The sequence below is a fragment of the Nannospalax galili genome, unplaced genomic scaffold (assembly GCF_000622305.1).
Source record: "Nannospalax galili isolate Female #2095 unplaced genomic scaffold, S.galili_v1.0 scaffold948, whole genome shotgun sequence".
Lineage (NCBI taxonomy): Eukaryota > Metazoa > Chordata > Mammalia > Rodentia > Spalacidae > Nannospalax > Nannospalax galili.
In genome coordinates, this window is record NW_008358192.1 from 324,891 (window position 1) to 338,987 (window position 14,097).

The window sequence follows — 14,097 nt, forward strand, 5'->3', positions numbered from 1 at the left end:
TGAACTCAATATGTAGCCAAGGATGACCTTAAAGTGATCCTTCTGCATCCATCCCCAAAGTTCTGGTATTATAAGCATGGGCCCCAATGTCTGGCCCTGTGTAATTATTAATATTATTAATATTCCTCTTTCTTCATTGAAAATGCCTGGCGTTACATGTGGTGGCACAAGTTTATAATCTCAGTATTTGGGAGGTAAAGGCTGGAGGATCATGAGTCTGACGCCAGTCTGTAAGACCCTATCTCAAAGAAACAAGGGCTGAAATATAGCTCCGTGGTAGGGTGTTGGCCCAGCGTGAGCAAGGCCATGGGTTCTAGCCCCAGCACCACACACAGGACGAACCCAGAAGACAAAGCATCACAGCGCCCACCCCCGACTTTGGAGCACCCAGTGTGTACCAGACTCTGTCCTGACTGCTCTGCTCCATAGTCTTGTGAAACATGCAACTGTTGTCCCCATTTTGTAGTGAAGATGCTCAGGCCAGTGGCTGGGCAGCTCAAGAAACTGTAGAGGCAGGGCTGGGTTCCCGCTGGGGATCAGGCAGCAGAATCTATACATTTAGCCTCTAAGAGCAGCTCTCTTTAGCTGCAAGGAAAACAGAGCAACTTGAGCTAACAAAAGAAAAAAAGGAGGAGGAGGTAAATAAGGGGAGGAGGAGGAGGAGGACAGAGCAGAGAAGAAGGGGAGGAAGAGAGGGAGGAGGAAGAGGGAGGGAGGAGGAGGAGGAGGGAAGGATCCGGAGAAGAGGCGAGGAGGAAGGGAGGAGAAGGAGGATAAGATGGGGAGGGGGAGGATAGGGAGGACAATGAGGGGAGGATGGGGAGGAGGGGGAGGAGGAGGAAGGGAGGAAGGAGGAGGAAGAGGGGGAGGAGGAAGATAGGGGAGGAGGAGGAGGAGGATGGGGAGGAGGAGGAGAAGCGGGAGGAGGGGGGAGGGGGCAGAGGAGGGGGGGGGGGAGGAGGAGGAAGAGGGGGAGGCGGAAGATAGGGGGGGAGGGGGGGGAGGAGGAGGAGGAAGGGGGGAGGAGGAAGAAGAGGGGGAGGAGGAGGAGGGGGAAGAGGGGGAGGGGGAAGGGAGGGGAGGAGGAGGAGGAGGGGGGGGAGAGGGAGGAGGAGGAGGAGGGTGAGGAGGAAGATAGGGGAGGAGGAGGAGGAGGATGGGGAGGAGGAGGAGAAGCGGGAGGAGGGGGGAGGAGGACGAGGAGGGGGAGGAGGATGAGGAGGAGGAGGAGGAGGAATTACATAGCAATACAAGGTGTTTCAGGGAACCTGAGTACAGGAAAGTAGGAAAGAGGACCATGCTGGACTTCATAGGCCAGGGATGAAAACCAGAAGCAGTCCTGGTGGCTCATGCTCTTCCTCTCTCCCTGCAGCTGAGTTTCCTATGCTTCAGATGCAAGCAGGGCAGGGAGACCTGGAGGGTCAGGGTCCAGAGGTCACAGGACCGGCCCTGGGTGAGAATGGATTCCAGTATGATGGGGTACTACCAACTGCCAAAGTCCCCAGGATGGAGCTGGGCAGCGACAGCTGGCTCAGGGGTCCAGCCTCATCCTAGAGTGATATGGTCTCCTTGGGACCATATCAGGGCCACTTTCGTGGGTATGGAGGCAGTTGGGAGCCAGAAGAGCACTTGGGGAGAAGTCATGCCTAAAAGGGGTGGTGGGGCTCAAGGAGGCACATGAGAACTCAAGCGGTCCCCCAACCTCCCATCCCGTTTTGTAGACAGACCCCAGGGTCTGTCCCTTTCCCCTCAGCTTTACCCAGAGCACAGACTGTGGCCCTGGAGGCCCGGATGGGCGAGCTGACAGCTGGGATGGAGGTGTCCTTGTGGCAGAGGCTCGGGCTCAGTCTGGATCTGTGCCCAGCCCCAGGAGGAACAGAAAAGGAACGAGGTTTCTGGGGTTGGGCAGTGACAGCAGCCATCTTCTTCATGGGTAACTCCCAGACCCAGGCCATGTCTGACCGTAACTGCAGCTGAATCCCTGCTGTGCTGACTGGTTTTAGGTGGGGAGGGGGGTCCAGAGGGTGGCCTTGAGGCCACGAAAGCAAGTGACTCAAAGCTCAGAAACACCCAGAAAGGTCAGAATTTCTTGAAAGTTCATGGAAGAAGGGCTCTGGTTGACAGGATGGACCGGAAAAAGCTGGTGTATTTGTGCTCATCCTTTCGTAACGGTTTCTGCTTAGGTCACCATCCCACCCCTCCCAACTGAACATCCCAGCAAAGTCCAGTTTCGTGCAAGGTCCCAAACGTGCGATATCCCATCCCCAGCCTTTATGCATCTCCTCGTTTCTGTCTCAAACACCCTCATCTCCTGCTTTGCCTGATCCCTTCTCAACCTTCACAACACAGACCAGATCCCAGGCGTACTGAGGCACTCCTGTAATCCCAGTACTTGGAAAGCTGAGGCAGGAGGATTAAGAGATCAAGGCCTGCCCTGCCTATGTGAGACCCTGTCTCAAAAAGCCAAAAAGAGGCAGGGGAGGAGAATGGAGAGATCATTCAGCAGTTAAAAGCACTGACTGCTCTTGCAGGGGACCGGGATTCGATTCCCAAGACCCACAGGGCAGTTAACAACCGCTGCTAACAACTCTAGTTCCAGGGGATCTGATGCCTTCTTCTGGCCTCCAAGGGCACGTGTACACTTATATACATGCAGGAAAGACACTCATACACATAAAAATAAACACAGAATTTTTTAAAGTTAAAAAAAGGAAAAAAGGCTGGAGACATGGCTGAATCGGTAGGATTTGCCTAGTCTGCGCAAAGCCCTGGCCTTCACCCCTAATTTTGTGGCATGATGATGCAGGCCTATAGTCTCAGCACTAGAATGTAGAGGCAGGAGGATCAGGAGTTCAAGGGTATCCTTGGCTACATACCAACTTTGAGGCCAGCCTGGGATCTGTGAGGCCCTGCCTCAAAAACAAACAAAATCAGCAGGAAGTCTTTCTGTGCCCCTATCGCTCATCTGGCCCTGACACCACATCTTTCCCGGGGCATGGGGATGACCCAGCCTTGTTTCTGTCTCCCCAGTGCTGAGCCTCTGGAGTAAGTTGCTGTGTCCCTGGTACTTAGAATGGCAGATCATCTTGGTTTTCATCAAGACTCATCTGATTCCTCTGATCTCATGAAATTTCCTCAGGTGGAGTTCTAGGCCACCTGACTGTCCAGGGGTGCCACCACAATGGGAGAAAGCTAGGCAGGCAGAGGGGAGAGGGCTGGCCCCCATGAGAGATGGTCCCCCGGAGTATTCAAAGTAAGTTTTTGGATTGTTAGAAATCAGTGCCCAGACGAGACACTGTCAGATTTGAAGTGCACAGTTGTGAAAAGTTGCCCAGTACCATTGATAACAAGGTCAACAGACTTGCAACAGACCAGGAATTAGTTCAGGTCAACCACCTCAAGACTCCACTACACGAGGCAGAACGGGGCACGTGGGCTGACATCACTGGTGCACCTAAGGAAGTGAGGTGGCCCCAGGCTGCAGGGACCGAGGCATCCGGGAACAGAGCACCTGGGAACCAGCTGTTGGACCCCAAGCTGGACTGGGTCCCAGGGAGGGGAGGCATCAAGGGGGGTTCAGCAGAGCTGCACAACCCCAGACTCTGAGTTCAAGATTACACAGACCTGGTGAGGGCCCCAGACCCTGGGTGGGCGGTGGGCTGCTCCACACTAAGAGACACAAGGCGACATTTTGCTTCCAAAGGCCTTTATTATATCCCCGACGCTGGCTGAGGCTGCGCTCGGGCACTCAGAGTGCCGTCATCACACCTGGCACCCCTGGGTGCTGTACTCCTGTATGAAGTCTCTGAGCTGGGCACAGGCCGCCCGCTGGCGGGTGCTCTGGCATAAGCGTTCAGAGGGCATCTCTTCAATCCAGCTGTTTGAATCCAGCAGATACTGGGGGCTGTGAGGGACACAGAAAGCATAGTTGGGGTCAGGACAGGTACAAGTCTCTGTGCTTCTGAAGGGCAGTGCTGGGTGCAAGGGGTCTGTTCCCAAAGGAAGGTTATGGGTACAAGGAAAGCTAGGGACAGAGGGCCCAGACCACATGACTTACTCTCCCTTCAGGTCATAGGTGGCTCCATCCAGACCCATGATCAAATATTCTTTGTTAGGCTCCAAGCGAAGGCGGCAGGAGGCGCGGACCAAAAAGTTGCGGGTCTGACCAGCAGTGGCCTTGGCATCCTTGGCTGAGGGAACAGAAAGACAGAGGCTGTCAGAGGGAAGGAAGTCCAGGAGAGGCCAGGTCAGGGGCTCTGCATAGACCCTGCCACCGAACCCACGCTGCCCCTGACAAACGGAGCTGTACTCCCTGTTTATGGGCCCGAGCTCTCCAGGCCAGGTGGTGGGAGGCTGGGGTGGGGTGATGGTGTGATGTGCACTCAGACTTGGACTTTTCCTGATTTCAAGACACCAAGCCCCACACCCAGACCTTGGCCTCCCCAGCCCGCCTATCTCTCTAGCTCCCTTCCTACTGAAATGCAGGACTTGGGTGATCTCAGTCTCAAAGAGGCGGAAGGCAGCTCTGCCATCTTCTCGGAGAACTTTAATCTGGAAGCCTAGGAGGAGACAGGGAAAGGGAGGGAAGTTCAAGAGGAGTGGAAGTCAGGGTCACAGATAAGGAGGCACTGGTAGGCCTGGGGGAAGGGCAGGGAACCTAGAGAATCCAAGGTTCTGGACCCCGGGGGACACTGACCGTACTCCACTCGGGGGTAGTAGCAGGCAAACTTCATCCTGTAGCCATCCTCGTCCTGCACCCCTCGCTCCAGGGCACGCCGCTGCCGAGGACACTTCCCTACAGTCAAGCCAAGCGTCATGAGACCAGCCTGGCCTCCCCCAGCCATTTTCCCAGCCACACCCCAGGCCTCCTCTCACCCTCTGCACACTGACAGACATCCGCGGAGCACAAGGTGGATAGCAGTTTGCTCTTACTCGGTGCCGAATAAAACACAGAACACTTATGATCTGGAGACAGACAGAGAGGAGTAAGGACCCAGGCCCCTTCCTGCCTCTGCATCCCGTGGGGACCCCGGGATGTCTGCCACCCTCACTATGAGGGCTCATGATGTCCCAAATGAGGGGCTCAGCGCCAACCTCCCCTGCACACCAGAGCATCATTGGTGCTCACCAGGGCTGTAGTAGTCGTAGAGGACTGCGCTGGCCGGCTGCACCAGCCCCACCGCCACCTCCTGCACCGCTCCAAAGCCCACGCACTCCCGGGTGGTTGGGACCTGGTGGGTTGGGGGTGAGGGGGTAAAGGCTGCTCAGGGCCGGGTCACTGGCTGCCTTTTCCTGTCCTGTTTCTGGTTGATTGCCCTGATCTTATCTTTAGCATCCTTCATCTTCTCTGACCTTCTTGTCATCAGGCTCTAAAGACCGATGATGACTTCACTGCCAAGATGGTGACCTTGTCCCTGTCTTCAGTGCCTGCAGCCCTTGTAAATTCTCCAAGGTCCTCTGCCTATTCCCAAACCACCCTCCCAACACCCCATCATTACCACCCATAGGACACCTGCTATAACCTGAGGAGATTTGCTCTTCATAACAGATTCAATAATCCCAGTGCCCTGGGGTCCTACAACACTTCTCCCCACTCACCGAGTCGAAGTACAGTAGGACGTGGGGCCCGTCGGTTTCAAAATGACTCACGTAACGGTCAGAGAGGGAGGTCAGCTGCAGGGAAGGGGAGAGAGTCACAGGTCAGGGACCTGGGCATTGCCTGTGACTGGTCTCAACACCTAGGTGGGATGGACATGAGCAGGGCTCCTAAGGACAGAGGGATGGCTGTGGGTGACTGACGGCACCTTCTCCAGGTCGGCCCTCAGGGCGTGGAATCCACTCAGGAGGGTGATGTCTGCAATGGCCATGCCAGAAAGCCCCACCTTGCCGTTACGCCTGGGGGGAGGGGACCAACTGAACAGGTTCCTCCTGTGTGACACCCAAAAGCCTGGCCCAGTGTGGGCCTGCCACCCCAGACCCCCAGGCAGCTCCCACAGCCCACCAGATGCACACGGTGTACTGCACTCTGGACTCCTGCTCCTCAGGGGTCTTGGGGGCCTCCCTTCTGCGGCGGCTCCTGCGACCCTCAAACAGCTGCAGGGGCGTGACGGGCTGCGGGAGGGCACCTGGGTCGTCTGCAGCCGGCACGTCCTCATATTCATAGTCCTCATAGTCCTCTTCTGCCTCCCCTGTGCACGGTGGTGTGTGAGGAGGCCCTCAGCCAAGTCGGCCCCACAGGGCTCAGGGCCTCCCCGCACCAGCACTTACTCGTATACTCCACATGGCCTACGACTGTCACATCAATCTGAAGGTTCTGGCAGGTCGTGTTCTTCATGCTCAGGACATTGTAAGTACGAAGGACCTGGCTCGGCAGCAGATGGGAACAGAAAACAGGACATGGGGGGCGCAGGCTGAGGCATCTCCCTAGGCTGAGGACCTGAGGTCCCAACCCTTCCCATCCCCCTCACTTCAGGGGCTCCAGAGGGGGGGCTGCTGGGTAAGACACAGAGAGCAGTGAGGAGGCAGGGCAGAGAGGCCAGCCCACCAGAAGGGGCACAGGAGGATAGAAAAGGAAGTTCTGGAATGGCCCCTAGCCAAGACTTGAAGGAAGTGAATGACGGGGCAGGAATTAGGGGAAGGGACTCAGGCAGGGACATCTGTGAAGATGAGAGGGCTGGCTGCAGAGATGGGGTGGACAGGGCACAGCTGCACAAGCCACAGGGCAGTGGGTAAGACTGCCTTTCTTTTTTGTGAGGCAGGGTTTCATTATGTAGCTGGCCTTGAACTCACTATATAGATCAGGCTGGCCTCAAACTCATCCTCCTACGTCAGTCTCCTGCATGCTTGGGTTATAGGCCCACACCTGAGAGGCGTGAGTTTTACATTTTCCATTTGCTTGTTTGTTTGAGAAAGGGTCTCACAGGCCAGGATACCCTCGAACTTGCTATGTAGGAGCGCCAGCCTTGAATTCCTGATCCTCCTGACTTTACTTTCAAGTGCCAGGATTCCAGGTGTGTGCTGCCCACCAGGAAGTCCCACTCTTTTCCAGGCTGATCTGACTGATACTTTGGAAAGTCAGGCTTGCTGCCCATGTAGACAGCAAACCAGAGGGGTCACATGAGATTAGCGCCAAGCTGGTCTTAGCTAGTGACCTAGGACACAACTGGCAGCAGGAAGCAGAGCCAGAGTCCCCTGGATCAGAGGACAGAGGCCACTGAGACAGTCTCTAGAGCGACGGCCAGGCTCCTGGGTGGAAGGGAGACACGGCACATAGGAAGAAAAAGGGTTCAGAGACCTACCACATCTGAGGTACTGTAGAATGTGCAGGGCCTATGGACAGGGGACAGGCCTGCACTGAGGACCAGGATGTGGAAGTAAAGGAAACAACAGGTGACCAGACATGGGGGAGACCAGAGCAAGGGTGAAGGCCCAGGAAGGAAGCAGGAGACACAAGCCCTACCCACAAGGCCAGGCTCCCAGACTCCTCTGCCCAGAGCCACCCCTCCCCGCCAGCCCAGACCAGCCCTGCTGTCCACCAGCCCTGCTGTCCACCTGTCCCCGCCAACTCCACCCTGCCCCAGCCTCACCTTCAAGGTGCCCTTGCTGTTTCCTCCCACAGTCACACTGATCTTGTTGCTCAGGGAGAACTTTCAGGAGGAAAAGGGAAACAGTGTCAGAAGGGCACAGGGAAACTGGTTTGCTCCTCCCTCAAAACAACCCTATCATAGCTCCTGTCCACAGCTGACATCTCTGCTGTAGCACCTCCCTCCAGACGCCTGACCCTGGGGTGGGCTCTGCAGATACGTTGTTTTATGGGTGAGGAGAGAAGAGCCCCGAGGTTTGGTCACCCAGCCAGAAAGCCGGTCTTCCCACACGGCCTCAGACAGAGGGCTGTGAGAGCAGGAGCGAGCAGAGGCATCTGGCCTGGCCCAGGCATGGACAGCCCCATGGGGAGTGAGAGTCACCTTCAGCTCCTCCTCTAGCCCCTTGACTTGGTGGTTGTTGAGCTGCAGCACGTAGGACTTGAACCCGCCACGGGCCATGGAGCTGAGGGTCACGTTGAGTGCCTTCTCCTCAGTGGTGTGAGAAGCAATCCAGTATGCAGATAGGGCGTCCAGGGCAACCACTGTGTCCTGAGGAAGTCGGGCTGGGAGTCAGGCACTCAAGCTCAGGACCGCCTACCCCAGACCCTGTGGCTGCCCCCCTACCTGGGTGCTGCGGAATGCCCCTTCGAAGCTGCCCTGGTGGGTGAGCCAGGCTGCAGCCCTGTCTGCCGTAGCCTTCTCGCCCTTCCGCAGCAGCAGGTGCAGCAGGCCATAGGCTGTGGTTTCAATCCACAGGGCTGGTGCCTGGGGCACGGGCTCTGATGGGATGGGAGAGGCCGGGGTGGGTGACACGACGTTGTTCTGAGAGCCAACGACTGCGCCCCAGTACAGGTTTTCTGGAAGAAAAGAGAAGGGACCCCTCAATTGAAGGGGAAGCTGAGGCCTGGCTCTCTGTCGCCCCCTGTCGGGATCTCCTGGTTCTGCTCTGCAGTCGTGAAAAGCACTTTTCATTTCTCCCTCAGTCCCGTCTGTCTCCCACCCAGGAATCCCAAGGGCCCCTAAGCCCCAGGCTCCCTGCCAGGGTGCCCTTGTCCCTCACCGCCCATCTCCTGGGCCATGGCCATCAGGTTGTTGTGGGCAACATCCCGCAGATCCTGGGAGGCCTTGGTCAGCGACAGGGCATAGGCTGTGATGGCGGCTGCATGGGCCCCCAGGAGCCCCTCACTTGCCTTATTCCCCAAGAATGAGTTTGCCTTTGAGATGGAGGTTTCCTAGAAGAGAGAGAGGAGGAAGTCCTGAGGCCCAGACGCCTGGGTTCCTAGAACAAGGAGGCAGTACCGGGGTCAGGGAAGGTCAGAGGTGTGGGTGTCCTTACTACTCTGCTCCTCAATGGCTCAGCACTCCCATCCTGGAAGACAGCTAGCCCATGGTGAAGGGCGATGACCACAAAGGCAGTGAGTGCCACGGTCTCATCATTTCCCACCAAGCCCCCCTAGTGAAGGAGAAGGAGGCGTCAGCCAGGAGTGGCGGAGGCAGAGCCTTGTTTCTGACCCGCCTCAGCAAACCTCCCGCATGCCCTGCCCTACCTGCATGCCTCTGTGGATGACTGGACAGGGGTCATGGAATGAGCCATCCCCCAGCTGCTGTGACAACAGCCAATTGGCAGTCTCCTGCAGCTTTTCAGGGGAGCCGCCCACCTGCTCCTGGGCCAAACTCAGAATCTTCAGCACAAAGGCCGTGAGCCTGGAGGGGAGGAAGGGGTGGCTGGGGACAAGGCTGGGGCCCCACTGCCTCAGCCTCCTGGTTTATAGTACCCCCATAGCCCTGAGCCCTTGTGTGTCCTCACCAAGTGCTGCTGGCCCTGCTTATCCAAGCCCCGAAGGAACCATCGTCCTTCCGAAACTGCTGGATCCTCATGTAGCCTGAGAAAGAGGAGGCGGCTGCGGAGAAGGCTGGTGCTCTGCTCTGTACCCCGCTTCCCTCCCTAGCCTCCAGGGATACCCATCTTCCACTTCTTGCCCTCCCTGGTTCCCACTCCTGCTCCCCTGCATCCGGAACCTTTCTGGATCAGATCAATGGCATGGTCCTTGGTCTCGGGGGGCAGTTTGCTCCACTGCTCTGTCTGGTCTAGGTAGTGGGAAGCAGTCAGGGTCGGGGCCAAGTAGATCATGGTTTGCTCCGCACAGCCCCTGGGAAGCCTCAGGAGGGAGGCTATGCCTCCCGGGGACAACGCGCCCTCAGAGCCCAAAGTGTCCAGAGGATCAGAAGCTATGACAGAAGGAAAAGTAGAAGGTGAGACGGGGTCTGAGGCCCCAGTGTCAGGGGGCTTCACGTGGACCCAGGGTGCCCCCAGGAAAGGTCTGGATGGCATACCCACCTGTGACCCTGACAAAGCTGCTGAAATCTCCGTCAGGGACCATATTGGGATCAGAGCTGCCAGGAATTTCCAAGGCCTGGCGTCCATGCTCTAGGGAGTTGGGAGAAGCTGGTCGTCTGTCCTACTGTCCCCATTCCCTGTGTCCCCATAACTGACTTAGGGAAGCAGCTGGGGGCAGGAGGACTCACCCATGGGGTTGAGTTCATAGACCATCTCTTCTCTGTGGAGGGCCCCTTCCTTCTGTCTCAGTGGAGATATAGACATGAGGGATCAGCCAGGTCTATGCCTGCTCCTCCCCCCACCCCCACTCCAGTGCAAATGCCTCTGGGACTTTGAATTTAAACTTCAAGGCCAGAGACAGGGACACGGCTGGCTTGCCTGGCATGCATAGGGCCCTGGGCTTAATTTCCAGTACCACAAAAATACAGTAAAATTCAAGAACTTGAGGGACTGCCGGGGGTGGGGGGGGGGTTGCACATCTGTAACTCCAACAGCTCCGGAGGCAGAGGCAGGAGGATCACTGAGAGTCCAAGATAAGTTTGAGCTACACATCTAGACTTGGTCTCAAAAGAAGCTAAATAAGTAAATAACTTCAGGGGCACAACTGAGTCACAATCATAGCTGTAAGGTGACCGTTACCAGGGTCTGAGTGCAGGGCCCCTGGCTTGGCCACAGAGTGCTTCAGGATAGAGCTGGAAGCCCAGGGAGTGGGTTCAAGGGTGGGCACTCACCTCAATCTGCAGAACTTTAGATACTGCATCCCCCACAAGGAAGTCTATGGACCCTCGAGCCACCACCTTTATGGGCACAGCAGCAGCAGCCATGGGCACCACAGAGAAGGCGATGGGCCTGGCGGAGCCTGCAGGCACCAGCACCTGCTGGGCCAGCCCTCCACCACCGGCCAGGCACAGTCCCTCCACTGGAGACACGTGGACACTCACCTGGGGGGCGGGAACACATGGATGGCCAGAGCCCCCAGTCTATGTCAAGCTCCTCCCTCACCTGAAATGTTCCCAGCTGCGCCTATCCCTACTCCCCATCCTGTGTGCTCAGACTCCCACAGTCTCACAGTCAGGTTCGTATTCAGGTAGTTGTAAAGAACCGGCCGTAGTTCAATCTGCTCAAAGCGGTGGACAGAGATGGGCAGGCGCAGGTGCATGTGGAACTCACGGAACACTTGGACACGGGTTGGTGTGGCCACACACAGGCCTATTGATGGGGCAGAGACAGGATGTGGTGGGGACAGGTGAGGGGGGACATCAAGACCACAGGTCACAGGAAGGGTCAGGAAATAACCTGGCTCTACCCTCAGCTTGACCCCCTGGCTCTCTGTCTAAGGCCAGGGGCACGCCAGCATAGAACCCCCAGATCTATCCCACACCTCCAGTGTGGGGAGCAAAGGGCTAAGCAGATAGCTCAGGTTAAGAAGAACCAGAAGACAGGCAACCTGCGGCCCAGGCAGGGCCACCCCACCTTTGGTTTTGGACAGGCTCACAGCATGGATCTCCCATGTGGTCAGAGAGTCAGGAAGAATCTGTGACAACCTACAATGGGAAAAGTACAGAAGTCCTGCCACATGCTGGAGCTGTCTCCAGACCCAGCCGTGGGACAAGGCCGGGCGCTCACGTTTTGGAGCGGTCCACGGTCTCCACTCTCCAGAGCCAGTTCTCTGGGAAGAAGCTACGCACAATAACGTCATCTTCGTGGATCAAGTCCTCCTCCTGCAGCACCTCCAGGGCTGGGGACCACAAGAAGAGGGAGCGAGGGGGGTGTTCTTCCCCAGGAGAGGGAGCGAGGGGGGGTTCTTCCCCAGGAGAGGGAACGAGGGAGGTGTTCTGCCCCAGGAGAGGGAGCGAGGGGGGTGTTCTTCCCCAGGAGAGGGAACGAGGGGGGTGTTCTTCCCCAGGACAGGGAACGAGGGGGGTGTTCTGCCCCAGGAGAGGGAACGAGGGGGGTGTTCTGCCACAGGAGAGGGAGCGAGAGGGGTGTTCTGCCACAGGAGAGGGAGCGAGAGGGGTGTTCTGCCCTCGCAGGTTCCACTGCCTGACCCCTGCTTCCCCTGGCCACTCACCTCGGGCGAGGCCCTCCAGGCCCTTGGAGCGCTTCTTCTTACGCAGGTTCTCCGCAAACTGGCAGCAGGACAGGAAGGGCTCCCGGCAGCCCAGCGGCACACGGGCCGCCCGCTGCTCACAGGTGCGTTTCATGGGCAGCCTGGTGAGCCCGTCCTGGCAGCAGCGCTTGGCGGCTGGGGACGCATACTGGCCCACTGCAGGGTCAGCACGAAGGAGCAAAATCTCAGTCCCTCCCCACCAGGGGAGGGTTCAGCCCCAGAACTTGGCTCCCTGGTCCCCAACCATAATTGGCTCAACAAGGCGAGGAAGAGAAGAACGAGAAATCCCCACCCTGACCCCAGACACAGTGCACAGCTTCTCCTGCACCTACAACTCACACTTCTCACTGATGGCCTTTTGGAAGTTTACATTTCTCTTTGACCGGCTTTTCTTCTCCTTGGGACAGCTCAGGCCTGGTAGAGAAGAGGGTAGGCAAGCCACTGGGCACTCAGCCTCCCCCCCCCTCCCCTCCCCTCCACCCAGCCCTTCCATCCCTCTAATCTTGTCCCCCACCCAGCCTATCTTCCTTCCTTATCTGTCCCCACCGGCTCCCTTCCTGCCTCCCTTCTCACTTTCTCTGGCCAGGGTTAGCTGGTCTCCATCAGAGAAGGCCAGACCGGCTGCCCGGAACACCTGAAGGGCGTTGTCGCCCCCTCCAGGACCGCAGCCGAGGTTGTAGCCATTCATTACTTCAAAGACCTAGTAGGCAAAAAGCAGAGATGCTGGGAGTCAGGATCCACCAGGCAGCAGGAACAGAGCACAAAGATGTGGACTGGAGAACTAGAGACCACGGGCCACAGAAGGGGTGGGCAGGGTCCAGGGTCTCCAGGAAGACTGGGAGGGGCCTGCGAGACCAAGTGAGAGCTGGGGACTGAGCTCAGAGCAAACTCAGAGCAGGAAGGAAGGGAAGCATGGCGGAGCAGGGAGGGGGCTTGACACACCTTGCCCATGTTGAGGGGTTTATGGGACCTGCCGCCCACAGCGTACAGCGCCATGTCCACAGCTCCCAGTGCCACCAGGGCTGGGGAGTCCGTCTGTAGGTGGAGCTTCATGAGATCCCCATCACGGTACTTCTTGGTACCATCCACCTTCAGCTCCAACTGGGAGAGGTGGGAAGTGAAGGGCAGTTCAAGGGTGAGCAGGCTGGGGAGATGGCTCTGGTTAATTCATTTACCCAGCAACTGTAAGGACTGGGATTTGAACCCCCAGAAACCGGGAGGGTGTAAGGACCCGTCTGTAATTCCAGCCTCAGAAAGTAGAGATGGGATCCCGAGAACGAGGTGGCTAGTGAGACCAGGCAAACAGGGAGCTCTGAGTATGACTGAGAGACCCACCTCAGTAAGAATGAAGAGCAATGGAGGATGACGCCCGACATCAGCCTCAGGCCTCCAGGTACACACACATGCACACACCACACATACATGTGCCCACACACATGCAAACACACTCACAGACACACAGACACACACACCACCTTTCCATCCCCAATCACCTTGCCCTCGCAGGCCCCGGGCTGGACGTCCACACGCAGGGAGTTGGCCACTGGGCGTCCTTGATGATAATAGAAGGCTACAACGTAGAAGGAAGGTGCCAGGTGATGATCCACCAACACGGAGATAGAGGTCAGCGTCCTCCTGGGCTCCCGACTCACAGCCATGATCTGGCCTCGGGACAGGATCTGAGCCAAAGAGGAGCAGTGTGTGGCTTCCTGGGTGTAATCTCCCCAGCCCTGCAGGGGGCAATTCCCTGTACCCAGCCCTCAGCTACTCCCAGCCCCACAGACCATGTAGTAGTAATGAGAGAAGGTGGCCCTGAGGATGCCCACAGTTTGCAGGTTGAGTCTCAACGTGTCCCCGACACGAGGGGGCCGAAGGTCCAACCGCTCAATGGACAGAAAGCTGGAGCCTCCCAAGGGTGGGCCTTGCACGGTGAGCCTGGCTACATCTGGGTAGTGGGAGCCTGCAGACACCTGGAGAGGGGGGCAGGGTGTGTGCCTATATATGCCATCCCTCCTCCCAAGCTAAGCCAGGAACACCCCCCACACCACACCCCCCACCCCCACCTC

General features: G+C 57.5%; 1 protein-coding gene across 2 annotated transcripts in view; it reads right to left on the reverse strand.

Annotated features, from left to right (window-relative positions):
* Window positions 1-3,689: 3,689 nt before the first annotated feature.
* Window positions 3,690-14,097, reverse strand: part of C4a (complement C4A (Rodgers blood group)) — a 15,078-nt gene continuing 4,670 nt past the window's right edge. The window contains exons 12-41 of one of the 2 annotated variants that reach the window (XM_008821481.3): window positions 13,816-14,001; window positions 13,525-13,710; window positions 12,974-13,132; window positions 12,605-12,731; window positions 12,371-12,445; window positions 11,993-12,187; window positions 11,548-11,659; window positions 11,395-11,465; window positions 10,991-11,130; window positions 10,653-10,862; window positions 10,110-10,161; window positions 9,922-10,011; window positions 9,603-9,812; window positions 9,391-9,466; window positions 9,131-9,287; window positions 8,920-9,036; window positions 8,644-8,815; window positions 8,208-8,440; window positions 7,965-8,132; window positions 7,587-7,646; window positions 6,268-6,361; window positions 6,002-6,188; window positions 5,805-5,895; window positions 5,599-5,673; window positions 5,129-5,231; window positions 4,876-4,965; window positions 4,697-4,795; window positions 4,476-4,559; window positions 4,058-4,190; window positions 3,690-3,904 (exon numbers count right to left, since the gene is read on the reverse strand). In XM_008821481.3, coding sequence (XP_008819703.1) covers window positions 3,763-3,904; window positions 4,058-4,190; window positions 4,476-4,559; window positions 4,697-4,795; window positions 4,876-4,965; window positions 5,129-5,231; window positions 5,599-5,673; window positions 5,805-5,895; window positions 6,002-6,188; window positions 6,268-6,361; window positions 7,587-7,646; window positions 7,965-8,132; window positions 8,208-8,440; window positions 8,644-8,815; window positions 8,920-9,036; window positions 9,131-9,287; window positions 9,391-9,466; window positions 9,603-9,812; window positions 9,922-10,011; window positions 10,110-10,161; window positions 10,653-10,862; window positions 10,991-11,130; window positions 11,395-11,465; window positions 11,548-11,659; window positions 11,993-12,187; window positions 12,371-12,445; window positions 12,605-12,731; window positions 12,974-13,132; window positions 13,525-13,710; window positions 13,816-14,001 — 3,894 coding nt within the window. In that variant the 3' untranslated portion in view covers window positions 3,690-3,762. Of the gene's footprint in view, window positions 3,905-4,057; window positions 4,191-4,475; window positions 4,560-4,696; window positions 4,796-4,875; window positions 4,966-5,128; window positions 5,232-5,598; window positions 5,674-5,804; window positions 5,896-6,001; window positions 6,189-6,267; window positions 6,362-7,586; window positions 7,647-7,964; window positions 8,133-8,207; window positions 8,441-8,643; window positions 8,816-8,919; window positions 9,037-9,130; window positions 9,288-9,390; window positions 9,467-9,602; window positions 9,813-9,921; window positions 10,012-10,109; window positions 10,162-10,652; window positions 10,863-10,990; window positions 11,131-11,394; window positions 11,466-11,547; window positions 11,660-11,992; window positions 12,188-12,370; window positions 12,446-12,604; window positions 12,732-12,973; window positions 13,133-13,524; window positions 13,711-13,815; window positions 14,002-14,097 lie in introns of those variants that run through there. The other variant, XM_029557854.1, reaches the window with a different exon arrangement.